The sequence below is a fragment of the Rhamphochromis longiceps genome, linkage group LG3 (assembly GCF_057381845.1).
Source record: "Rhamphochromis longiceps isolate RC_006_pf linkage group LG3, R_longiceps_female_GT1.1, whole genome shotgun sequence".
Lineage (NCBI taxonomy): Eukaryota > Metazoa > Chordata > Actinopteri > Cichliformes > Cichlidae > Rhamphochromis > Rhamphochromis longiceps.
In genome coordinates this window covers 21488241-21516108 of record NC_140559.1, presented here as the reverse complement: position 1 = coordinate 21516108, position 27868 = coordinate 21488241, and the positions used below count along the sequence as shown (strand labels likewise).

Below are 27868 nucleotides of genomic sequence, written 5' to 3'. Positions count from 1 at the left end.
ATAAATAATCGCAGCACAGAAGGGTCTATGTGTTCAACAACAATGATGGTTTCTGACCTTTAATGAAATGAAACCATTAATAGGAGCTGAAACAATACAAACATAGAATGTTACAGGAGCTCAGTGTAAGGACAAGAAAGACATTGTGGACAAAACAGGACATGCCCCCATAATCTTTAGTTACAATATTATAGTTATTTAAATGGTCTGATTGTTCAAATATGTATTTTCTTTGATTGTGGTAAAATAATGTGTGCCCCAGTCTCCAAAAATGACATAGTGCAGGAAGGGTAGTTATTCCTCTGTTATACCACAAGAGGGAGTATCCCCTAAAATGAGCACCTCTAGCGGGAGTAAATAAGCCCAGCCACTACCCATAAGGCAGTGCGCCTATAAGAGTTGTGTGAGACTGCAAAAGTGTGTAACGTTGTGCTATGTCCATGTATATATTTGCAGGTAAGCAGATACAAGATGGTAAATAACTTAAAATGTATCTACAGATGAGTCCACGGGGTTGCAGAGAATGTGGGAAAGTTGGCCGTTAATCCCCACTATGTGTCATTAGTGTATAAGTTATTGGTAGCGATGTGATTGTTAATGTTTCTTCCAAAAAGCTTTACAGTTGACAGTTATTGTGTAGATTAATAATTACTTTCTTGAACTGTAAACTACAGGTTTGTGACTTAGCTTCTTGGAGGTGAGACATACGTGTCATGTTCAGTGGTTGAACCTGCTTTCTGCCACCTGCATCACACGATGGAGGTCTCCGATGATGACTCAAACTATAAGGTGAAATTTAAGACCTATTCCAATGTGCAGCTGCACTCAGCCATCAGTGTCTCAAGATAGCTACTGTGCTTGACCCACGCTTTAAGGATTTAAAGTGTCTTGCAAGGGGAGAGCGAAAAGAGGTTTGGACCAGCCTTGAGGCCCTGCTGTAGGAACGGTGCAAAGATGACACCACAAAGGAGCCAGCAAAGATAAAGAGCCACCTCCTCCCTTCATTTTCTTCAGAGTCTGATTCAGATGAGGAAGCCCTATATAACAGGGCCCTGAGTTTGTACAGAGCAGAATACACCATCAACGAGACAGACTGCTCACTGCAGTGGTGGTCCAGTCGAGCAAGGACCCACCCACAGCTGTCTGTCCTGGCCCACAAGTATTTGATTAGTCCTGCTACTTCTGTTTCACTTGCAGGTCACATAGTAACAAAAAAGAGAGCTGCCTTGTGCTCTGAAAATGTGCACAGGCTAATTTGTCTAACTGGCTGAAAAAGAGACAGTAAATAAGCATTGAGGTATTGTGAGTCCAATGGGTTTATTATTTTTTGCACTACAATTTTTGATGATCACATTGTTTTAGCCTCATGCACAAAATTATGTAGGCCAAGGTTAGTCAGAGTTTAAAGGCGAAGCTGCTTAAATAACCTTTTATGTTTCTGCAAAAATTTTTAAGACGAAAAACTGCACTTTATGTTGAAATTTTTATTATTATTATTTAAAGACAATACCATTTTGAAAATGGACTTAAAGTCTGCCCAATTTTGTCCAGGGATTAGGGCTGTTCGATATAACGATATATATCGGATGATGATATGAAAAAGCTGTGGTTTCATTTTACGCTATCGTTTGTTTCGTGGTGTTGCAAAATAAACTGTTTACTGCAATATTTTTTTCACCGTTTTGATGGTCACTGTAGTGGCTATATTAATTTCTTAAAGTTCTCTTTCTCTTATATTTAATATAACCACATTACGGGCGGACAGGCGCCAGTTTTTAAGCGTTGTCGTTAGCAACAAGGATGGTAAAACCATTGCGTGTCCGCTTGTTTATTTTCCACATAAACCTTTTACAATAAAGCTCAAGATCATGTTGAGACTTTTCAAAATAAACTGAATCACGTGAAAGAGTATGCAGAGTGTTTACGGATGAGGCGCAAAAAAGAGCCGTCGAGTGCTAAAAAATAAACCTTAGACTCAAACGTTAGAACAGGCTTTTCCCCGCAGCACGCCGTGTAATAAATACTTACAAAGAAAACGGCGGCCTTTACAACTTGTAAAAATGTATAGTTTCACGCATCGGTTAAAACACTCGACTCCAGGTACACGACGCCCAGCTGGAAACACTTCCCGCAAATCGAGCTGCCTGAGATTCACAGAATTTACAGAAAATGTTACATTTTTGTGATTTATATCGTTATCGGGATGATAGATGTCTTATATCGGGATATGAGATTTTGGTCATATCGCACGAAATGCTTTTTTCCCCATAAATTAAAAGAGCTTGAGTTTACAGTATTTATGTCCATGTCTATTATTGTCAGGCTCAGGAGAGACTCGGAGGCAGACGGTCACTTAAGTTCACAATTTATTTACACACAGACACCAGGTGTGGATATATACAGGTGAGGGGGCACAGGAAGAGGGTCTCCGGGGAACACAGGCACGGGAAGGGGACGGGCTATGTACACAATCCTTCACTGAAGCTCAGGTAGCTCGGACTCCGGCTTTTAGCTCACCAAATGGCAGTCCTCAGGCTGGCGAGAAATCTGGCACAGGGAGGAAGAACAGGTAAGTTGCGGCATGAAAGAAACTCGGGAAAAAGCTCAAACTTGCAATGACACTGACGAGTGTTACACAATAATCCAGCGAAGAAGCACTCTCAGCAGCCGCCTTAAGAAGTGAATGAGATGATTGCTTGCAGGTGTCCGAGCCAGGGGCTGGAGCCATCATGACTCCGCACCGGTAGAGCGCAGTGTGCGGGAGGGGAGAGAGAGACGCAGCACAACAAAATCACTTGTAGCCATACAGAGTCAGCCGAGAAGGCACAGGGTCATGACAATTATTTGATTCTGTCACCCACTAAAACCCTTTTAAATTAAGATAAACATTTGCGCTTTGAGGTAAATTTTTTTGCGTGATTAAGTATGATTAATCGAGATTAATTAATTACAAAGCCTCTAATTAATTTAATGTTTTTAATCAAGTCCCACCCCTGGTAATATCTGAAATAACACAAATATAAATGACTAAATAAACAGATAAAAGGCTCACATGAACAAGAGAAGCCTATAGAGATTCTATATATCTGTTCTTGCAAAAGCAAAACGTGTTTGGCACCACCATTCATTGAGGTTAATATTCTCATTGCAAAAGCTGGCAGATAGGACAGGATGATATAATTAGAGAGAGAGAGAGAGAGACTGGTGTTGGGTCTATATTAGGGCTGCACGATATTAGGAAAACCTGCGATGTGCGATAACTGTGATCAATATTGCCATAACGATATGACTTGCAATAAAATAAATAGCAAAAAAAACCCCGAATACATAATTTCCGTTTTACTGCAACAGTTTTATTTAAAGAAATCTGCTGTATTAGCAGTGTAACAACAAAGTGCACTTTAACACTGAAACATTGCCCCCATAAAAAATTTGCTGAGGATTGAATTCTGAAAGGAAGGTGAGGAAGTGCACTGTGAAAGTCATATATGGTTCCGTTGTACGACTTGACCATCGCTGAGAGCCAAACGAGATATTCTCTTTTGGCTCTCAGCGAAGGCGGTCGCACTTTTTCTCCTCTCCTCTCCCTTATCTTCCCTGCTTAGCTCCTCATGTCCTTGTCTTGTCTCGTGTTTTTTATTAGTTTTCCCTGGAACATTTTCTCACAGTCTGTTCTCTAAAACCTAAAAGAGGAATTATGGATTGGATCAACTGGTCCCTAAATGCAATTGACACCCCTTTCTCAACGAGAAGTCTGGGCTTGGGTGAGCCTGAGTGCTGAAGATATCTACCTATTCGGAACCATGATAACAGGGTTCTGGCGGATCGGAGCTGGCTTGGCCCTGACTTATCGAAGAATTAAGAAAGCGGAACCGGCTGTTCAAACCCCCACAAGGCTGCCCGCTGGGATTGGAATGACGGGAGAGGCGTGAGTTTCTCAAAATGGGCTCATTGAGTCAGCACAGATAAGATCTTGGAGAGGCTACGGCTGCTGTGAATACTCAGAATAAGATCTCTGACTGCAGACTGGATACATCTCGGAAGGGCTAGCTTGGAATAACATCTCTGGGTGCAAATTGGATGACATCTCGGGGAGGCACACTGCCGTGATTTCTCAGAAATCTGTTCCTTGAGCACAAGAAATGACAACATCACAGAACGCAAGTATGGAGAAGCTCGCGGCTCTCCAACGGGAGATTGAGAGACCAGTGTTGGACTGTAGAACTGCTTTGAAATTCATATGAGCTGTTCGCACTAAAGTAAAAAGCACAATCACTTCATGCGGATACCCCTTTGGCGCCAGCGGCAGTCTCGAGGCTGGAGCCCAAAAACAACACTCTGATAACGACTGTGTTTAGACTGTTCCTTCCCATTCCATGCAAGGCCACCTGGGTTGGCTGGAAGACTGTTTACTTAGCCTGGCACGGCAGAGGACACTGTCTCAGCTGAACTATGGACACGCACACACATACACTTACACTGATAAGCACACACTCATCCCCCTCCCTTTTCAAACGCGTTCGATGCTTGTTTCCTGCAGGGGAACACGGCGGGTCTCTGTGTCGCGCTGGAATGGTAGCGCTGTGCAGGGCGGCTGCTGTGTTCGCTTCGTATTACTCCTCACCCCCCACCCAATCCTGTGGCTTGTCATGTCTTTCACAAGTTGTGCTGTGGACATTTATGTGCTTTTTGTGCAGAGGAGTTTTTTTGTTTCCTGTTCTCATCCTGTCCTACCATGGAAGCACAGCATGAGTAGAGGTCTCTTTTTTCCTCTTGTACTTTCCCACTGTAGTGTATATTTCAGTGTTTTTCTGTAACGCTACCGATCTCCGACTTGTATCCCCATGTAATGTCTGTGTTGTGTGTGTAAGGTCGGGGGGGGGTCCCATTTCACTGCAGGGCAACCTGCATGTGGCGAATAAAGCATTGATTGATTGATTGATTGATTGATGTCTGTAGTGCCTGCGTAGTTTTCAGCTTGGCTCAGTTCCAACATGACAGTCTTGCGGCATGTTTTGTACATTTGTGGAATGGCAACACGGGAAAAGTAGTTTCATGAGGGGATGCGGTATCTCCGGTCCACTTTATGTATCAGACTGGTGAAGTCCTCTCTGCTAACTGTATTTATAGGCATCATGTCTTTAACCAAAAATTGTGTAATGGCCTCTGTTATTTCTTTGTACCGCTTTGACGTTTTCTCATAAGGAGTTCCACTTGAAAAACGGCTGTTGGAGTGCTGTGCTCTTTGTCTTAACATTAGCAACCTGTGTTTCGCCAGCCCTATCTTTCTGGAACTCTTCAAACTGTTCTCTGTGGTTGTATTGAAGATTATGGTGGAGATTAGTCGTGTTTCCTCTGGTGGTTGCCACGAATGTTCGGCAAGTTTTGCAGAGTACCTGTGTTTGGAGAACGTTGTCTTTATCAAATCCAGAGTACCTCCAAATAAGCGAGGTACTATTTTTTTTCTTTTTTGAGCCACGAGTTCATAGTCAGTAGCGTTCTCGTCATGCGTCTCACTCTCAGCCATTACAACTCTGACTCGCTGCAGCGTTGTTCGCTCCCCACCTGCATAGGAGGCGGGCCTCTAATCCATTTGATTGGTTAATGCCGTGAAGGGCTCTATTTGACTGGTCAAATGTGTAGAGGGGTTTCTTTGATTGGTAAATTCTTTAAAGCACGTGTGTAAACATTTTAAGGTACCCAATTATCGCAGTTTTCGCCATCTTTTATCACACAGGCTGATATCACAATGACAATAAATTTTCGATTTATTGTGCAGGCCTAGTTTATATTTTATTATTGTCATTTGTATTTAGAAACATATAATCATTTATGCTTAGAAGTGTATAATCGTTTGTAGATTGAAAGAATGTCTCATCCTAGGAGGTCTGTAACAACCCTGTTTAGCGTGAAGAGGGGAGTGCGTTCACACACACACACACCTACACACACACACACGGTATTCTTTGTTCACATATATGCCTATGTAAGACGTCATATGCTAATGCTAACTGTGTTGGAAACACGGTTACTAGAAACATGCTTAAAAGCAGCTCAAAAGAAAAAGGACGGTACAGAGGCAGATTGTGTCTGGATGCAAAGAGACGGTACTTGCAAAAAATAGCATGCATTGGAAATGTGGACCCGTATGAAATACGGCCGTGGAGTAGAAACCCCAAAGACCTACCGCTATTGACTTAGCCTGATATATTTTCCTACCTTGTCTGTGGAGTCAGCACGTACAAGGTGAACCGGCTTCGCAATTATAAATCTCTGGAGGTACACATCCAATTCACCAAGGATTGGGTACAAGATTTGGCTATTTTAAGCCTCCATGTTGTGAGTACGTCATCATTCAGACAAAGGTAAGTCAGCTTGAGTACTGCATTTGATTTCCGCCCTGAACATTCACATTAGAGCAGCATAAATTCACTCATGAGGGGGAAATTACAGTGAGAACATGTGGAGGCTCTGTTAGATGGATAACATAGTGAGTTCAGTGCATTGACGTGACATTGACCTGAAGGATTTAGTTATTCTCTATGGTTAAAGAAATTGCAATGATTTATTCATATTTAAATAATCCTAATTATACATCTTGCTTACGTGTTTGTGTCCTGTGTCTGTACGGTTTTTACTAAGCTAACTACCTTTAATTTAGTAAACTCCCACCGTAAGGGTGTGTTTTAACTGATGAAACTGTGTCGTACTCAGGCTCGGACATCTGATTGCTGCCTTTTATAAGTTTTATTGTACAAGCATAAACTAACACCAGTACAGTAACTGTGCCTTTACAGAAGCCAGGTAATCAACTGAAAGACACAAAATAAAACAACCATACAACATTAACAAAGCAACACTATTAATGACAGTGCAGTTTAGTAATAGTCATATTTATAGCTTTAACATGTTACTTAGTTAACACAGAAACTCACCAGCTCGGCTTCATCAGTCATAATAGCAATATCAATGAAAAGAAGATCCGGCAGGTAGGCTCTATGAGCGGCCGTTAACACGTACCATCCCAGACTTAGATAAATCACTCCGTCTTAAATAAATTTGTCATTTAAAGCAAATATGGGTCTGGCTGATAATAAATCACAACAAACAAATTGGCATGTTAGTAATATGGGAAAAAACCACACAGTGTCACTATAATTTTTTTTATAGGCAGGTTTCTGAAAGAGAACAGACAGATTTAGAATATATCATACAGCGTTCTATAGATGGATACATAAAAAAAAAAGAAAATTACATGTATGTGCTAACTTTCTAAACATGTTCATTGTTACATTTGTGACAAATGGATTTGAAAGTAGATAAAAAACATTTATGTCAGCCTTTGTTCATTTAAGTCCTTGTCTTTAAATTAACATTGCCTGTGTGTGTGTTTCAGGTCCTGCACTCTCAAAAACTGAATGAACAGCATTGCAGCCATGGGTCATTGTGAGCATCACAGGGAAGTTTGAAGCCGCCCACTGCACCTGTATGGCCGGCGTCGCGGAGACCTGCATCCATGTCGCTGCTCTTCTGTTTAATGTGGAAGCAACAGTGCGGATCCGTGGCACAAGGACTGTTACAGATGAACCTGCATACTGGGTTTTGCTGGGTAATATGACCAAGATACAGCCAGAGGTTGGCCATAAGATGGACTTCTCCTCTTCAGCTGCCCAAAAAAAGGCTCTTGATCAAAACATAAACAGACCATCCGTATTGAAGGGCAAATTTTCTTTTCAAAAAAGAAAAATTCCACCTGCTACTGTGGAGGAGTTGTCACTGCTATTGGATACTTTGCTGGAACACAGTAAAGCTGTGGGTCGTGGGAATGACCCATAATGTTTTATCTAGGGGTCTAGATTTATGCCTGTAGTGCACTGCCATGTAAATAATTTGCTTTTACTGAATATGTACTGTTGGAGCCAAGTCCACGCCAATATTTTACTCAGTTACATCATGCCATATTTAAGTATTTGTCATGATCTTAAAGTTTCTGTTATAATCTTGATCATTTTATGTTATAATGTAATATGCTGTGCTCCATAAATTAATCCTGCTTTATTAGTCTGTTGTTGTTGTAAAGTGTTGGTAGATGTCGTAAAGGGGTGTGTATTTGCTTTACCCACACCCCTCCGCATGCGGGCCAAATACACACCCCTTTACGACATCTACCAACACTTTACAACAACAACAGATTAATTTATGGAGCACAGCATATTACATATGCTGCTTAATTCTGACCGTCGCCGTTTTAATGTTATTTTTTTGTTGTGACATAAAGGGAATATAAACGGAGCTCCCACCAGAGGCATTTGTTTTGTACCTTTCGATTTGTATGGAAAATAAATGTTTTGCCCCTTTTTTCCTTCGCCTCGTTTTTTGCTACCGGAAGGCATCCAAGCGACTTAACAAGAGCACGAGTCAGAAACTTTGCGTTCTGCAGAAGCGGCAAAGAAGGACCGAAGGTTGCCGCTATAATATGTGCTTACTAAGTACCACTGTTCAAAAGTTGAATAAAGAAACAAACAAATTTGTGCCTTTATTTTATTAAAACCATTTTGTGATATGAAGTTCTACAATGTAGAATCCATGTCATTTATAGTTTACAAATGACAAAATGTTTACAAAGAATGAAAATCATGACAGTGTTTACATAATATCACCCACTACTAACACTACTTAATTTACTGTATCTTTTGAAAAATTACCGCTATATATATACAGCACAAGACTTAAGAGTAATTAACAACAGCAAGTCTCATTTTTCCCTGGTTTTACTACCACACTGTTCTCCAAAACGCAGCAAACCTTCACAATCTTATCCAGAAGGGTCACCACTTCTCCCTCACATGGAAGAAATAATCTGATTGGAAAGGTGGTATGTTTGAAGCAGGGATTTCGGAGTGCCCCTTATGTAGCGTTGGAACCCAGTCATGATGTGGTTTCATCCATTTCATAGGCTGGTTTACCTGGAATAATGCCAAATAATTAGCAACTCTATAAATATATAGAGTTGCTATATATAAACCAAAGAAATATTTTTCCTTTATAATCTAAGTCAGGTGAACTGTAGTTTACAGTGTGGACTTTCCAGGTAATCATACAGCTGTTTCATCCCTGAACCCTCCAGGTTGCATCCTATTAGATCCAGACGTTTCAGATAGGGGGGGTTGGACTTCAGAGCACTGAGCAGTTCGGAACAGTTCTTCTCTAACAAAGTGCTGTCCTCAAAGCTGAATAAACATCATATGAATTACAAAGTATTCTTTTATTAAATCATCTTTTTCTTATAAGAAACCAAGTGAACGTCTAATAGAGGTACAGACTATTGCAAACTGTACAGATTATTGTCAAGTTTAAACTTGCAGAAAAAACACACACACACAGCAGCAGAATCAACTCTCCACATTGATTAAAAATAACCAGATATTACCAAAACCAAAATTATAGTATGTAGTTTTAGTACCCAAGCTTGTACCCACACCGCTGGTTTATGTGATAATATCAGGCCGAAAGGAATTCCCTCACTGAAGCCAGCCACACCTGTCGTCCATCAAGCTTCACCGGCTGGTGCTGATTGTCCTCATCAGTGGTCACTACTTAACAGTGTGGCTGAGCTTCAGTGGATGCTGGGTCATTTAACGACCTGGTCAGTACAGCCCCTTAGGTAAACCTATCTTTTGCTTGTGTCTGTGATTGTGGAAGACTGATCAGTGTTCACTATTTCACTGTAAATAAACACACTTGTCCTGCATTTGAGTTCTGTTTTTGCTGCAAACGTGACATGCAGTGCATCCTCATGTTCGCTTATTTTTAAACAGAAGTGTTTTACTATTACAGTAAATACAGTTAACTAACCTGAGTGTCTCCAGTCTACAGTTTGGATGCCCCAGATGAGTAAAGAGTTCTTCTGCATCTTCCTCAAGTCTCACTGATTTCATGTGCAGCTCTCTCAGATGGGAGGGGTCTGAGGTCAAAGCTAAGGCCAAAGATCCAGAGCTACCCCCAAAGATATGAACATCATGAAGTCTGTATTGACACAGATATTATGTTATTATTAAGAAGACACATTATTTTTACTTTGTGTGCTCGATGCAACACAATGGGAAACTGTCTCTTCTGGCTCAGCTGATTTGATGTTACTAACATGAAACATTTTAATAATTCTCCTCTGTCTCTGTCAGACCTACAGATCTTCAATCTTTCTTTGATTTAATGTGTTACTTGCAGCCACTTTCTGCTTGGCAGCACTGTCCTTAAAACATCTAGTTTTTACCATTTCTTCCTGTACCAAACATGACAACAATATTCAGAAGAAGCATATTGTAAACTATTTTTCCTGGCCTATCAACACATTTTAAAAACCGGATAAATATTTTGAATTCTTCACTTGAAATAGAGATGCAGTTAGGCTGTGTCTTCTTTACATTTCATTTTAATATTTCATGTGATTTGGAAGTGCTACTGTGTCCCTCAACTCCAGAGTGCTAAAATTAAAAGTTGGACTCAGGAGTAAAAATCAATCAAAAAGACTGCAGTGTCAGTTTTTGGCTACATTCACACTGCAGGTCTTAATGCTCAATTCCGATTTTTTGATCAAATCTGATTTTTTTGTCTGCTTGTTCAGACTACAAATAAAATGTGACAGCAAACGCGCTCTAGTGTGAACGCTCAAAGTGGCCCGCATGCGCAAAAGAAGACCACACAACGCGCTCTGTTTAGACCCAGAGCAAACAGTATGGTTTGACTGATGGTCCTTAATATAAAGACTTGTTTGGGACTTTACGTTTCCCAATTTTGCTTTAAGTTTTAAAGTTATTTTGTTACTTACATATGGCCTAATAATTATCCTTATTGCTGTTTTAGAGAGAAGCGGTTCTTCAAAGGATAGTTGCAGATTTCTGTCAGAATCTGCAGATTATACAGTACAAATAAAATGTTCACGTTTCTCCAATGCTGTCTTCCCAACAGTTTCACTGACATCTACATGGGATGGCCAGGAACTGTTCACGATGTCTTCTCGGGCACTTCTCCGGCGCTGATAATTGGCGTCTGTCTTGTGTCAGTGACGTAAAAGACGGATTTAATGCGACATTACCATTTAAATAGCAGTCGCTTTCCACATCAAATATGTATCGGATTCAGTACCACATACGAAAGTGACCCAGATCGGATTTGAAAATACCGGATTTGTGCCGTTCACACTGTCATACCATGATCGGATATGAGTCCCATAGGGTCAGAAAGTCGGATTTGATGCGCTTTCACTTGCAGTGTGAACGTAGCCTTAGTTTTTGTTGCTAGTACTTGTTTTTTGTTGTTGTTTTTGTTTTGTGGCTCAGCTGCAGGAGACGGAGTGTCACTACCCGATCCGTACCGGAAACCCGATCGGTACCCCGCATGCGCGAAAGGTTTCTACTTCCGGTCGAAGCATTTTACGATAGTTACAGGTCAGAGTATCTGTTAAGATGTTAAGAATAACAAGTATCTCTTAAAATCTTTCAGATAATGAAACCTTTAATATAATGTAGAGAAAAACAAAAAAATAAAAAGATAGTGACAGATCGGGACTCCCGATCCTTACTGCGCATGTGCAAAGTCGGACCGTACAAATCGGGTCTACCCGATCCGTACCGCGCATGTGCAAGGGGTTTCTTCTTCTTCTTTTCGTTTAATGGCAGTGTACTCCCCAGTGTACGAGGATACCGCCACCTGCTGACTGAGCGAATGAACCCTATTGTAAACTGAATTAGCGTCATTACAAACGTGTGTTAAAGTTGATTTAGTGATAATCGAGTGTGTTTATGCTTGTCACTGTGGAGACTATTGATTAGAATAGTTATGATGTCCACCCCCCTCACTGTCAATTGTCAGTAAACACTTCATCTGGCTGATGAATCTACACGTGAGATATTACAAAGCCTGCATTATTAACTCTGTAATTAGGCGCCATTCTTCTTATTTTACGGCGCTGTTGCTCAATCGGGGGACGCTCTCTGTTGAGGAGAAAAGCATGAATTTCTTTGTATACGGATTATCCATTGTTTAAATGTCCCGGGCAGTCGAAAAGAAGGCAGAGCTGTTGAGAAATGCTAGGAGCTAACTGGGCGCTAACCGCAGCATTCAAATATATTGAATGTCGCAAAGAGAGGAAGTGACGTAAGATTTGCGCATGCGGGGTACCGATCGGGTTTCCGGTACGGATCGGGTAGTGACAAGGACACGGAGGAAGTCTGGCTGTCAAAGCTGATATCGATTATGCTAACCATGCTTTCCCTATTTCAGTATCTGCTGTGGCCTGAAAGAGGAGTGACAGTTGAACAACAGGACCGAGCTGTGTGTGGTACAAAGATGAACTGAAGTGTGCAGCTGCAAAGCTGCTAAAACCAAACTGGTTAAAACACTTTGTAAAGAAACCAGCAGTGATGGGTAAGTTACTTTAAATTAGTAACTTAGTTACATTACTAGTTGCTTCTATCAAAAGTAACTCAGTTACTTCAAGTTACTCGTTACTTTCAGAGTAACTAGTTACTAGGGAAAGTAACTTTGGTTTTACTCAGAATTCTCTTGTTAATGTGTTGCTTCCGTAACTGGATACCCAGCAGGTTTGCCAGTCTTCTAGCTTGCTTACTTGCCACAAGTGCACTGTGCCACCTACCAATAGAAAGGAAAAAAATAATGTGCATATTTCCACGAGAGAAATCCCACGCCTGATTCTATCCTAGCCTGCTTTTTACATCCAACACAAAAACTGCAGTCGTGGTGCTTTCGATTGTACTCAGAACTCGGAAATTCTGCCTTCTGAATAGGAAGATGCAGGTAACACCAGACTGCAGATGAGCTGCATACAGGGCTGGACTGGGACAAAAAAATCGTCCCGGGCATTTTGACTAGAGACCGGCCCACCATTATAGGAAAAATCATAAAACCTTTGAATGATAATAAACACTGTTGTTTGTTGCAAGACTCAGATAATTATTTTTTTAAAAGTGAGACATTTTAAATGAGAATGAGAAAGTATTTCCTTGTACCCCCTTTCCCTTTTAATGCCCTACATGGACCCCTGGCAACACTTTGCTAGACCCGCCCCTGCACAATTACCAGCTGTCAGCTACTTAGAAAAGGATCCTGGTGTTATTTGTCTCTCAGAAACAGTTCATAACTTCCCTTCAACTCATTCATGTCACCTAAAAGGTAAACCTGTTTCTCCATCACCTGTTCAGCTCTGATGATTCAGTAAGGACATCTCCTGGTTTCATCTTCATGTTTCCCTCTCACCAGATAACCAAACCATATCATGACCAGCAGCTTTTTTGCAGCTGTGGCTCCAGCAAACATCAGCTGATACTAGAAATTAATAATAAATAAATTCTAACAACAGCTGATCAAGCTTAAACGTGTTGCTGTTGTTTACCGCGACATCCGCTGGTTTCCTCTTTCTGGCGTAAAGTGGGCGATAAATAAACAAGAGAGCCGATCAGCTGATCATTGATCAGTTTCATGATTGAAGTAGAAACAGGAGACGGAGGGGGAGAGGATGAGAGAAAAAGAGGCAGCTGTGCAGCGTAAACACAGAATAACTTCAGCTTTGTGTCTTTTTCATTGCCATTGTAGCTGAAGTCTGAGACAAACTGTGTTCCTTTTCACCTCAATACGAAACGCGTAATATTTTCTCTGAATACGGGACGATTCCGTTTTTTACGGGACGGTCGGCAACTCTAATAATTAACCTTGTGAACAAAATAAAGTTCAACATCAGTAACATCATAGCACCCACCCAGCTGTATAGAAACTCCGTCATGCTAGCTAGCATGCAGTACGAAAAAGTCAGCATAACGAAAATAAACTCCATCTAAACTTGGTTTATATCTGACCCAGATAGACTGCAGGTCATAACTTCTTACCTGAAGTTCAGTTCACCTGACACTCTTGGACCAGCGGCCGCTTCGGGTCTCTCCTTTTGCCTCCCTTTTCCTTCATCCACATGCTGGCCTCCACCACTTGCTAATGTTATTGAATCTGTGGAAGCTCCGCGATAGCCACCACACGAAGTAACGAATAACGAACTAAATCCCAGTAACGAGTAACGCGTTCCCGGTTTTGGCATAATAACTACCGTGCTCGTTACCACAATAATAACGTAATTACTGTAACACGTTACTTAACCCTCTGAGGTCCAGGTTATAATTGGCCGTTTTTGACTACTTTTGATTTTACCTCTATATTTCACCTTTAAAATATGTTTTTCTTGCCTTGTTTGGTATCATTATTTTCAGCACAACCTCAAATTTGATTTATTTTTTTCATTTTGGTATACTATATTAGCACAGCTGATCTAAATTCAGACAAAAAATTCAAAATCCAAGTAGAAAAAAGTTATATTTTTTTCCTGTAAACCCCACAAACATGTTTAACGAATCATTTTCATAACTTGAAATGCAAATAGAAATTGTACATTTCTAAAAATTATGCACAAGTTTTGCAAACAACACAGATATATGGCACTATTTACCTAAAAATGCAGCCAAGGCCTCGGGCGTTTTTTATATAATCATTTAAATCTATTTACTGAACAATCAGGTGTGCTGCATCAAAGAAGGCACACAAATTATTTGTGCCAGTCCAAAAAATGTAGTTTGTGTTCAGTATAAGACAAAGGAGAACACCACAGGTCTAAACCCTGCAGGTCTGACAACAGGAGGTGCATCAGTCCAGTTTTCCATGTGGGAATAGCGTTTACACTGGAATCTGCCTTTGGCAGCTTTTTTAGAGCAAATATGAAATTCAGCAGTCTAACTGACACACGATACAAGACAATAACTACACAACACACTAACTACAGCCTCCAAACACGCTAAACGTCACTAATGTCTCACATATGAAAACTCGCTCTCTCTTTCTTTCGCTCGCCCACTTTCCATCGCGAGTGTCACTCCTAAAAACTTCCCCTTCTCCCTAAACAACCAAATGTCACATGTTGCCATATCATTTTTTTGATTGGCTGACATGGTAAACTCTAACACCAATAGGGAAGGGGTGTTTTTTCTTTTTCTTTTTTCACTTGCAAGCGAGAGTGTTTGCTAGCGCTGTCTCTAGAAAACGCCGTTTTTACCGTTCTTCCCGCTGTAAACACCACTGTTTTGTTCAGAAAAAAACATTGCGTGTATTTTTTATCATAACTCTGGTTTTACGTGGCCCATCGACACAACTCAAAAACTGGTATATAGTTTGAAGTCCGCACTTTCGACCCAAGTTGAAATGGAGACTCTGACGTGCTGCATCTTGTAGCTGTGTCGTCTTAAATTGCTCATGTGATTTTGACACGCCAGCGCGTCCAGCGACCCCAGAGGGTTAATAATGTGTTAGTCCCAACACTAGAAACCAGCACTCATCTTTCAGTGCTGTGTGAGTGAAAGCTGTGTGCTTCCTATCACAGTCTCATATGATTAATTCCTGACCACTCACTGTGATGTTATCAAGATTTAAATCGATGTTATTATAGCGGGTCAGGGCTGTTCGGGGTTTTGTTTTTACAGTTATGTTCTGTTGTTATGTTGCCATAGTTACAGGTGACGCGCTCTCTCTTCGACTGGTGTTTCCGGGTGAGAGAGAGCGCCTTTTTGTGTTGTTGTTGTTGTTGTTGTTGCGGCTAATAAACGTCTGTGCTCCCTGGCTGATGGGAAGCAAGACCAAACGAAACCTCTGAGCTCGCCACATTGGTGTCAGAAGTGGAATTGCTCACCCTCACCGGAATGGAGAGAGACACTCAGAGGCTGGAGCAAGCCGTCGAGGAGAGCATTCGCTGCTTGGGAAGTGGGCGATCGAAGCGAGAGCAAGCGAGTGGACATGTAAGTCCCCTGACGGGTCCCGACGGTGCACCGCGACAGCGGCCCATCGTGACCGACGCTAGGACAATGCTTCATGGGTTGCCTCTGTCGACCGACACGCCGGGTCCCCGACAGCGAGCAGTGATGCCTGCAACGCCAGCCAAGGTACCGAAATACAAGGGGCTAACCCCGCTAGAGCCCTACTTCTCACAAGTACGGCTAGCCGCAAGGCATAGTGGCTGGAGCGATGAAGAGGCTGCCACACACCTAGCGCTAGCATTGGAAGGAGATGCACTGCAGGTACTCCTTGACCTAGCCCCATCAGAGCATCATGAGCTCCAAGCCCTCACCATAGCACTCGAGAGGCGGTTTGGGCAGCAGCACTCCACTGATCAGAGCAGGGAGCAGCTGACCAACTGGAGCCGTCGGCCGGGGGAGAGCCTGGGAACCTTTGCAGCAGACGTGTTGCTGTATGCTCGTCGCGGCTACCCGGAGTTCCCAGCAGCAGCCCGTGAGGCGCTTAGCCTGCATGCTTTTCTGCCAGGACTTTTTCCAGAGCGACTGCGCCAACACATCAGCCTGGCCATGCCTCAAACTCTCTTTGAGGAGCTCCTCGAGGCTGAAAGGGCAAGCTGGTGCCCACCTCGCGACCTAACCAGCAGGTGTCCCCCCCAAACTACCCCCGAATCAGAGCCGCAGACTACGACAGGGAGGGGGAGGTCCCGGAGATATGCCAGCTGCAGCCCTCAGTGCCCTGGAGGCATCCCCGTCGACCGACTGACCGCTGCTACCGGTGCGATGAGCCTGCCCACGTGGCGTGCGACTGCCTGGCTCCTGCCCCGAAGGCCAGAACTATGTGGCCTCAGGGGAATGAGAGGAGGAGCGGTACAGCGAGGGGACCACCGCTTCAGCTTCCTGCCCCCTCCAAGAACGATGCACGGTGGTGGGCCTAGTCGGGCACCTCAAGGGACTCTACCTGAGCTGCTGTGTTGAGGACCAGCCCTGCCAGGCCCTGGTGGACACGGGGTCTACCATTTCTCTAATACGACATGGTGTGCTCCCTGGAACGTCCAGGCCGCTTGTGAAGCGTTGGTCACCCACCGACACCCAGCTGATGACAGGCAGAGAACTGACATGCGCGGGAAGAAACCGTTGAGGATCCGAGTGAAGGATCTGGAGCTGGTGCACGACTTCTGGCTTGCTGACATTCAAGAGCAGTGGGGGGCCTGCGTTGACACCGCAAAGCTGGCTATCACTCTTGGTACAGAGACTCTGGCCCTCCAGTGCAGTCAAAAGCAGGGAATCAGAGACAGACAAGCCAGGCTTCAGGCAGCTGCTGCTCGACAGTCTTCAGACCCCAGTGGCTCTGGACCATCTCTACTCGCCTCAGCCCCAGTCTCTAGGCCCGACAAAACTCCCTCGACCGAGACAACCCAAGCTGTTGATGATCTGTGGCAGTACTAGCGGTTGAGGTGCCTCCTGGGCGAGAATGTGGACATCATTGCCGCTAGTGACAGAGACTGCAGGCAGACGCGGCTGGTTCAGCACACCATCGACACTGGCTCTGCTCAACCCATCTGTCTGTGCCCACACCAGCTGCCCTTCTCGAAACGGCAGGGAGAGCGGGCCCAGGAGGCACTGGGCATGGCTACTGCTCGGGCCACAGCCGGCGGAGGGGGATGGCTCTCGTTGACCATGCAGCAGCTGAAGCAGGAGCAGGAGGCTGATGCGACGTTGGTTCAGGTGGGGGCCTGGCTGGAGGCGGCACGATGCCCAGGCTGGACAGGGGCGTCAGGACAGGGGCTCGAGGTGAAGGCCTACTACTCCCAGTACAACAATCTGGAGACCCACGACGGCCTCCTATACCGGAGATGGCGGGCCCCCGGACAGGGCAAGGATCTCCTGCAGCTGTTGGTGCCTCAGTCGTTGCGTTTGCAGGTGCTCGAGCTTGTCCACGGCTTGGTGGGGGCCGGCCACTATGGGAACATAGTGGCCCCAACATCTCTGCACAAACATCTCTGACAAAAATAACTGACATGTAATGTTTAGAATAAATATCTGGAATAATGTAATAAGAGCAATGATGTTTTTTAGTGAGAGTAATTTTAAGAACTAAACTATTGATCTACACTGATTTATAATGTTAATCACACTTGGACTCACCGAGCCTTTCTGCAGTTTACCACAGCTGGAAGAAGGCTCCATCGTCCCTCCCATGATGTGTTGTACTTCTGCAGATCAAACTCGTCCATAACGTTCTCTGACATCATCAACATATGTGCCAAAGCTGTGGACTCAATTTCAGAGAGTTTCTTCTCTGACTTGTTCTGTGACTTTAGAAACTCTTGGATCTCCTGATGTACTAAGACGTCATTCATCTCCCTGAGAGAGTAGAGAATGTTTATGCATCTTTCAGGACACTTGCCTTCACTGCTAATCTTCTTCAGGTTGTTGATGACTCTCTGGATGGTTTGTGGACTGCTCTCTGTCTGACCCAGCAGACCTCCTAAGAGTCTCTGGTTGGATTTCATAGAGAGGCCATGAAGGAAGCGAACAAACAGTTCCAGGTGGCTATTCGGAATTTTCAAGGATTCTTCCATGGCTCTGCTCAGAAAATCTTCCAGAGATGAGATATCTTTCAAAGATATCTTATTTCCTTTATCGTCCTCAGTAAGGAAGTTCTGCAGCACCTCTGTCTTCCTGTTGGTGTAACAGTGGAACATGTAGACAGCAACCAGAAACTCCTGAACACTCAGATGAACAAAGCAGTAAACTGGTTTCTGGAAGATCACAGACTCTCTTTTGAGGATCTCTGTACAAACTCCTGAATACACAGAGGCCTCTGTGACATCCAGACCACACTGCTCCAAGTCTTCTTGGTAGAACAGGATGCTTTTTTTCTGCAGATGTTCAAACGCTAGCCTCCCCAGCTTCAGAAGAACTTCTCTGTCAGCATTGGTGAGCTCTTGACAACTCATCTCTTGCCCCTCATGGTACTTGTGCTTTTTCTTTGTCTGAACCAGCAGGAAGTGTGAGTACATGTCAGTCAGGGTCTTGGGCAGCTCTGCTCTCTCCTCTGTAGTCAACATGTGCTCCAGAACTGTAGCAGTGATCCAGCAGTAAACTGGGATTCCACACATAATGTAAAGGCTCCTGGATGTTTTCAAGTGAGAGATAATTCTGCTTGACAGCTCTTTATTTCTGAATCTTCTCCTGAAGTACTCCTGCTTCTGGGAGTCAGTAAAACCTCGAACTTCTGTCATCCTGTCAACACATTTAGGAGGAATTTGACTTATTGCTGCGGGTCGGGAAGTTATCCAGATGAGAGCAGATGGAAGCAGATTTCCCTCAATGAGATTTGTCAGCAGCTCACTAATGGTGGACTTCTGTGTGACATGAGACACAAGCTTCCTGTTGTTGAAATTTAACAAAAGTCTGCTTTCATCCAGGCCATCAAAGATGAACAAAAGATTACACATAGTGAGCTTCTCTGCTGTGACGCTCTGTAATGTTGGATAGAAAACATGGATCAGCTCCAGAAGACTGTACTGCTCATCTCTGACCAAGTTCAGCTCCCTGAATGAAAGCAGAACCACCGCACTGATGTGTTGGTTTTCTAAGCCCTCTGCCCAGTCCAGAGTGAACTTCTGCACCAAGAAGGTTTTTCCAATGCCAGCAACACCATATGTCAGAACCACTCTGATGGGTCTCTGTTGGTCAGGCAAGGCTTTAAAGATGTCCTTGCTGCTGATTGGTGTTTCACAGGGGATCTTCTTACAAGCGCTCTCCACCTGCCTCACCTCATGTTGGAAGTGTACAGCTTCACTCTGCTCCTCTGTGATATAGAGCTCAGTGTAGATCAATCTGAGGAGGGCTCCAATTCCTGTTTTATCAGTTCCTTCAATCACATGTTCATATCGTGTCCTCAGAGTGACCTTTAATACATCAAAAACTTTTTCTGGATCAGTATCTGTTGACAGAAAGAAAACAATTAAACAAGAGAGCAAGAAAACTTAAGTTTTCATTTTTGCACAGCTGCTCTTACTGGCTGTCTGCTGAAAAGTTCTGGTTCCAGACTTTACTCCACATTGGGGACAGAAGTCTGTAGATGAATCCTTCAGGACATCCTGACACCACACACAACATGACACTGGCTTCTCCACAAAGAAATTCATCTTCTTCTCTCTGTGGACACAAACAAAAATTATTCTGACCAAAGAAAGGAAGTAAAAACATTTGTAGACATCATGTAAACACTTGTTTCTGTGGTAGGTTCATAGTAGTGGGCATTCAGTTACTGGTTTTTCCCCTCAGTATCTTTCACTTATTGTGTTTTTGTTGCCTTTTCGTGTATAAAACAGTGCATTTATTCTTAATCAAAGCAAAACAGCTTTTATGTGGGTGGCTGTTTGGTCTACTGAAATAAGGAGATTGGCCTTAGGGTTTAGCCTAGCTTCCAATAATGTTTTCTTGACTTTCAGAAAACTGGTTATTCCAAAATCTGTACTTTGTGCCTGATGATCTAGGTTCATAACTGAATACTCAAGGATAGTCTCTACAAAACCTGAGGCCTCTCATCCAACATCACAGACCTCTACCTTTGCCTTCATCTTCACCTCCTCTGCTCGCTAGTTCATCTCTTAAACCTTAAATCTCTGAGAACCTTCACAGACTTCATCTCTTAAACCTGTTTGTCTACTGTGCTCAGGATTTCCCTCTCAGTTTGTTCACGTTAATTCTCCATTTTCTGGAGTCTTTTGAGTTCAGCTATGGTTCCCACACTGCTCAGAGGAGCTAGCAATCCGCCTGGTTTCCACGTGTTTGGTCACACACACTCCCCAACACTGTTCCCTCTAAGCTGAGCACGTGAGCAATCGCACACTGCTGACACGGTCTCCACACACAGAAAATCAGAGAAATTAAAATAAATACATGTATTTACTTTCATTTCAATTCAAACTGGATTTTTTTGTGCGCAGCGCAGATGTGTGCGGAGTCTGTGTCAGCAGCTTAGAGGGAACACTGCTCCCCAATCTGCTCTGGTTTTGCTTCATCTTCTTAAAGCAGTACAGTTATATTAATAGGGTGTCTGCCATACATGATCACATATCTGAATTCAAACAGAATCAGATAGTCGACTAGAACACAAATATCAGTGCAAACATTAGGACCTCTCGACATCAGCTGTTAATTATGGCAGAACTCAGGTGGTGAGGGTGGGTAGATGCGTCTCTAACAGCATCAGCATCAACACAGGGGCACCCCAGGGATGTGTCCTCTTGACACTGCTCTACTCCCTCTACACAGCAGACTGTGTGCCCACCCACGGCTCAAACATCATTGTGAAGTTTGCCGATGATGCAGTGGTGTTGGGCGCCATCTCCAACAACGATGAGGCGGCCTACATGGAGGAGGTGAAGAATCTGGCATCATGGTGCCAGGATAACCACCTCCAGCTGCACGTTGGCAAGACCAATGAGCTGGTGGTGGACTTCAGAAGGAGTCAGCACAGAGACTGGAGTTCCAGTGGAGAGGGGGCAGTCCGTCAAGTATCTTGGTGTCCGTATCTCCTCAGACCTGACATGGTCTGCCCACATTCAGGTCCAGACGAAAAAGGCTAGGCAGCGCCTGTACCACCTACAACAGCTAAGGAAGTTCAGGGTCTCTCCAGTGATCCTCAGGATTTTCAATACAGGCACTATGGAGAGCATCCCCAAACAGAACATTACATCGTGGTTTGGGAACAGCTGTGTTAAGGACCAAAAAGCTCTCCAGAGAGTGATCCGTACAGCAGAACGCTGCTGCAGGATTGCTCTCCCACTGCTTCAGGACACCTACACCAGGAGATGCCAGACTAGAGCAGCGCAGATACTGAAGGACCCATCCTATCCTGGCAACAAACTGTTCCAACTTCTGCAATCTGGTAGAAGGTTCCACATCATCCGGGCAAGGACAGAGAGACTCAAGAGGAGCTTCTATCCCCAAGCCATCCGGGCCCTAAACCATAACATCACAGATTGCCTCATGTGTGTTATGTCCAGTTTTGCTTCCTCTGTCTAACTAACCAAGGGAACCAGTCTACTCTGAAGTGTTGCATCTGGGCTGTATTTAAGCCAAACACGCAATAGACATTAACACAGCTGTGTTAGTGGTTTTGGGGGAATAATTGCTTAATTGCAAGGGCGTTAAGAGCCTTCTCAGAAAGACTGTGTTTAGCCTCGATCTTTTAAGAATGGTGTCTTTAATGTTTGTAAAAAAAAAACATGTTTGTGGCCACATGTTTTTTTAAATTGCAGTAATTTCATTCCTACCAATCTCTGATCTGCTTCAGAGGAGTATAAGCACAATTCAGTGACTCCACCCTTGCGAACTCCTTTGAAACAATACGAAATACTCGAAAACTAAAATCATCTTCACTCAGTTTATAGCCAGAATCAGCCTCTTACTGTGTGATTGGGGGTCCAGGTTCATGACTGAAGACTGGAGGATAATCTCTGGACATGTCACTGTTCATGGACACAGAGCTGGATTCTGGAAACTCTGCTTGGTGTTTGTGTTGTTTACGTCTGTAAACACAAACATAGAATGAAGAGAATTAACCAACGTGCCATGTTTACAGGGATTTATCAGTTTAGCTGTGAGCACATCCACATAAAGGCAGTTGGCAGCATCAAACCAATCAGTCACAAATAAGTGCACTGGTAGTACAACAGTTATTTTATCAGGAACATAAAACTGCAAAACTTAATGGAAAACAAATATTAGGCGTTCAAACTCATAATACAGGCTGAAAGTAACACAGCTGTGTCAGTGGTTGTTTGAGGAAAAGCACTGTATATGAATGTTTTAATGGTTAAGAGGCTTTTCATAAAGACTATATAATGTTACTAAAGCTTATTGTGTCCACTCACCATTTTCACATAAAGACAGTCTCTTAATTACTTCAAAACTTCATAGGAAAACATTTCAATGGGTTATACACAAGTCAAGGACCCTTGCAGACCCCTTTGAAATAATGTGAAAGACTCGAAAACTAAAATCTTCACTCAGTTTATAGCCGAATCAGTCTCCTACTGTGTGCCTGAAGGTCCAGGTTCATGACTGAAGACTGGAGGATAATCTCTGGACATGTCACTGTTCATGGACACAGAGCTGGATCCTGGAAACTGTGGTCTGTGTTTGTGTTGTTGATGTCTGTAAACACAAACAATGAATCCAGAACAGATTATTCTTCTACATGTGCCTGTTGTTGGGCATTCAGCTGTTTCTCTCTCTCTGTCAGATTTAGGAGACTGAAAAACTCAATTTTCTCTCTACTACTGTACTTTCTGTAGGGCAGGCTGTCACCAGGGTAATCGTTTTTAACTCACTTTCAGATCTTCATTTAATATTTCAGAGCTTTCCATTTAGATTTTTCTGTTATATAAGCAAATAATCTTTCCCTCATCAGTATTCAATCATCTTAACATCAGTTACCAGGATAAGGAGTCACAGCTTGTATTATGTTCCTTCATAAAATAAAATACAAAACTCAATGGAAAACAAATATCAGGAAGTCAAAAACATAATACAGACTGAAATACATAATACAGCGTCAGTGGTTGTTTGAGGAAAATCACTTGATATGAATGTCTTAGTGCTTTAAGAGCATTTTTCAGAAAGACTTTACTATGTTACTAAAGTTTGTCCTCTCCTTTCGCCATTTTCAAATTGCTTATAACAGACACAGTTTCTTACTTTTTGCCTGATGGTCCAAGTTCATGACTGAACACTGGATTATAATCTCCTAATTTGTCACTGTTCATGGACATAGAGCTGGATCCTTGAAACTCTGCCATGTTCCCCTCCAAAACACTTATTTTTAGGCTTCCTGGGAGAGAAACAAGGAACTGTGACTGTGAGCACGGCAGAAAAAAACATCAGAAATATTTTTAAAGAACGCCATAACTGGCAGAACAGGAAACACAGCACACACACACACACACACACACACACACACACACACACACACACACACACACACACACACACACACACACACACACACACACAGAGTTAGCTTGTATTAAACCCTCCAGTTTACTCTCCTACAGCTCACTGAGAGACAGCTCAGCACAAGACGTTAAAATGTCAGTCTCACCATTAACCAAAGATATAGTTTCATCCATCATGTTTCATTCTTTTTCGTTCTATGGTGCAACAAACTCGAGTGCAGAAATAGACCATAACAATTTCCAGCTTTTTGTTCCACCTTGAGAAACATTAATGTAATATCTTCCAGTAAGAAATAGTTTTACTATTTTTCCGACAACCCATAAATGCTCAATAACACTCACCTTTTTTTTTCACTCGTCTGCTTCTATGACTGTAGAAACTGAAATTATAGTACTTTGTTTTCTCCTCACCTCAGCAGAGCAGCTCCTCCCCTCTCCACAGGAACTTGTATGACTACATTCCCAGTGTGCAAGAGAGATATCTTTGCTTGAAAACAACAAATATGAATGTAAATGACTAGACCTCCTAAACACTATCAATTAATATTTAATTCAATTCCCTTCTAGCATCTAATAATAACAACATTCATCTCAAGGCAATTTATATTGTAAGGTAAAGACCATACAATAATAAAGGAAAAAAAAATAACAAAAAAACCCCCTCAAAAATAACATCAAGACAAACTTATTTGAGCAAAGGAAGGTAGGAAGGAAACTCCAGCAGTATTAAGGCACATAGGATAGAACATTCCAGAATATTCCATGTGCTTAACAATTCCCCACCATGTCAATGAAAGCAAAGCAAAAGCATGCCAGTAAAGAGTACTTGCCCAGTCTGTGCATTCTGTGACGTACCTTTGTGTAACCAGTAGACACACAGCCACGCTAAATTTAGCCACACAATGAACAAAATAATGCAAACATGGAAAAGCTGATTCTGTGCACATCCAAGTTCAGTGAGTTTTATGACTAAAGTGTAAGTGCAAATAGGCACCATCAGAAGGAAGTAGTGGAATTGAAAGACACTGCACTAGTAGGGATAGTTTCAAAGCTTTATGGATGACAGATTCATGTTTTCAAATGACAGCGAGCAAACACTTCTAGTACATGCACAGGGGAGCAAAAAATGACATACAGTGTCCATGTGGTGTGACAGTGTGTGGTATGTGAGAATACAAGATAAAGATGCAGAGGTAGGAGGAGATTTAAAGAAAAAGTGAGCTCTTTTATTGAGCACATGAAGCTCAATAATCCAAATACAAGGGTGAAACACCAAACATTACAAAAAACAATGTGATGGTTTTAACTCTGACCGTTTAATGGAATGAAACCATTAATAGGAGCTGACACAGTACAAACATACAGTCACAGGAGCTCAGTGTCAGAGAAATAGACAGAGAGGTATTAAAAGTGAGGATAAATAACACAGTTTATCAAGACTTTGCGAATAAAAAAAACAGACAGTGTTGTTCTCTGATAGCTGTGACAGTTTCAACATGTCTCCCAATTCTCCTCTGACTAGGGACAAACACATGAAACTGAAGATCAAACTTGATGGGGGTTTTGTGTGTGCAGAGATACAGTACATTCTTTCTTATATGTATGAATGTATATATTATATTCTTTCTAATATGAGTGTTGGCTATAAAGTGGATAATGGAAGAGAGACCTTATGAAACAGATCATATGATCCACATGTTTTTTACTGAGTGTTACCAAAAGCTGTTGAACTGCATTCCAGTCATGCTAGGACATGTTCACTGAGTTCAGAGATTTTTATTTTCATTTTTAAATTCTGCCCATTCTGGTAGCTTTTGCAATCAGACTTGTGATCTGAATACGCTGTTCTGCCAAACACATTTTGCTTTTCAAAGATCAGCTCTATAAACTTTCTATAGGCTCCTCTAGATTTCTTTTACCTGTTCATTTCATCATTTCAATTTATTTTATTTCAGTTATCTGGTATGTGGTATACAGTATGACAATGACTAAGGCAGGAGAGACAGAAGAGGGGATAGGGAGGCATAGGGGAAGATGTAATAAAAGAATAGAGTAAAAATATAAATGCACAATATATCACCAACTGTCACACCTGCAAGAAAAATGAACATACACCACCTGGATCACAAAAAGTCAGCAATGCATCTTCTTGTGCTGTGTTTCTGTGTGTGATAGAGAGTGTGTGTCTTTGCTGTTCTTACGGCCAAGACGGAGAACGAGGAGGTGGGCTCTAGTAAGGAAGCTCCTGTGGTCCTGGGCTCGCTGAGGACTGGCTACCTTGGAGTTCAGGGCTAAGAAGAGAGCCAATGGTGTGACGGATAAGGGCCGGTGCAGCTGTTAAAAGGAGGACAATGTGCCAGGTGAAGGGGAACGCCTTCACCTGAGCCTGCCAGTTGCCTCCCTGTCGGACGCCTCTAGAGACTCTGTTTGTTGCACACAGCCTGAGTGTTAGTAGTGACAAGTGCACTGGTTGTTTGCCTACACATTGCTCCAGCTTTGTTGTTTTATGTTTTGTGTTTGCCACTGTTAATGCCACTGTTTTGCACATGTCTCAACTCTGTATATTTTTATATATTTTATTTATTGTTGACTCTATTTAATTTGTAAAATATGTGTATACACACACACACACACACACACACACACACACACACACACGCAGAAAAACACATCCAGAAATTTTTGTTGTTGTTTTTTTTGCATATACTATTATATATTGTACATATATTTATTAGTTCAGATTTAGCCATTCGTATATTTTGCCTGTTTATGTTATTGTATTTTGCACAACTCTGTTGCTTGTGAAGCTCGCACACAAGAATTTCACTCGCATGTGCTGTACCAGTGTACCTGCACATGTGATGTGACAATAAAAGTGATTTGATTTGATTTAATAAAGTCCAAACCTCAGACACTGACCGAGTCTCTCGCGTTATCTCCTTTTGTCCCTGAGCTGGGCGGTAACAGCTGTGAGAATGTACTTGAGGGTAGGAAGCAAAGAGGCGATGGTTTGGTCTCTTTGATTATAACTTCTTGATGTTTGCAGAATAGATAAAAAATAATATAGAATTAAACAAAAACCACACACACACTTTATGTTTAATAATGTACAGCACAGTTCAAGCTTTGAAATATTCTTGTGCTGTTCCAATGGGGAGGTGAGTTTTGCTATAATATCACATTATTATTTATATGTATAATGCATTGCTTAAAGTACACTACAAATCTTTTGTTTTGCCTTTTTTTTTTTGTCACCATCAGCTTCAAACAGACCACCACTAACTGTAAGTAACTTTAGGTCCACTTCATGATTCACTGCGAAGAAGATGAGACTGAGAACACTTTATGATCTGTTCACATGATCATGAGCTCAGTTGTAACTATGCAAACCTGTGACTGTAGGAACTGTTGTTAGATAACTTCAGAAAATAATTACATCTCAGCTGTACCATGCAGGCAACATTAGTGCGCTCCAATAGCACATAGTACATAGTAGAGCGGTACAAACTCTAGCTCACCTAACAGTGGATTCATGGTTTTGTATCAACAGTGTAGATGTGTTGTAACTGCAAACATTTCTGTCACACACCATAACGTACGTTTACTTTCTTAGAAATGCAATTACAAATTACTTTGACACATTCAGCAATATAAGCACTGTGTATGAGCATAAATGTTGACAACAAGGTCGACCTCTTATTTAGAGACGTGGAGGATTGAATTCTCACCAGGTTAATTCTCATTGCAGGCTAAAAGGGTTTGAAATCCAGACTTTTATGTTTAAAATGACAGAGTCTATATCTGCTTTTGCTACTAATAAATCATTTTGTATTATTAATCAAACTTAAATCAAAGTTTGAGTGATGATGACTGAGAAATACAGTTAATGTAATGAAATGGTTCTAATACCTGATCTTCTGACAAATCTAATGATTTTGTGTGTGTGCGTGTGTGTGTCTGCTTATGTGCTGTCATTGTTTGTACAGGCGGGGAATTCAACAGTGGCACAGAGCCCAGATCTTGTCTGAGAACTTTAGTGCTTCGTGAGAA

At 42.4% G+C, this 27868-nt stretch overlaps 1 protein-coding gene across 1 annotated transcript; it reads right to left on the bottom strand.

The window, feature by feature from the left end:
- Positions 1–9055: 9055 nt before the first annotated feature.
- Positions 9056–27309, bottom strand: LOC146673400 (protein NLRC3-like). Its single transcript, XM_085402654.1, has 10 exons — positions 27268–27309; positions 26020–26152; positions 24161–24229; positions 23562–23694; positions 22899–23018; positions 22271–22390; positions 19870–20009; positions 17988–19794; positions 9856–10026; positions 9056–9230 (listed from the first exon to the last, which is right to left on the bottom strand). The coding sequence occupies exons 1-10, from the start codon at positions 27307–27309 to the stop codon at positions 9056–9058; spliced, it is 2910 nt and encodes a 969-aa protein (XP_085258780.1).
- Positions 27310–27868: the final 559 nt, after the last annotated feature.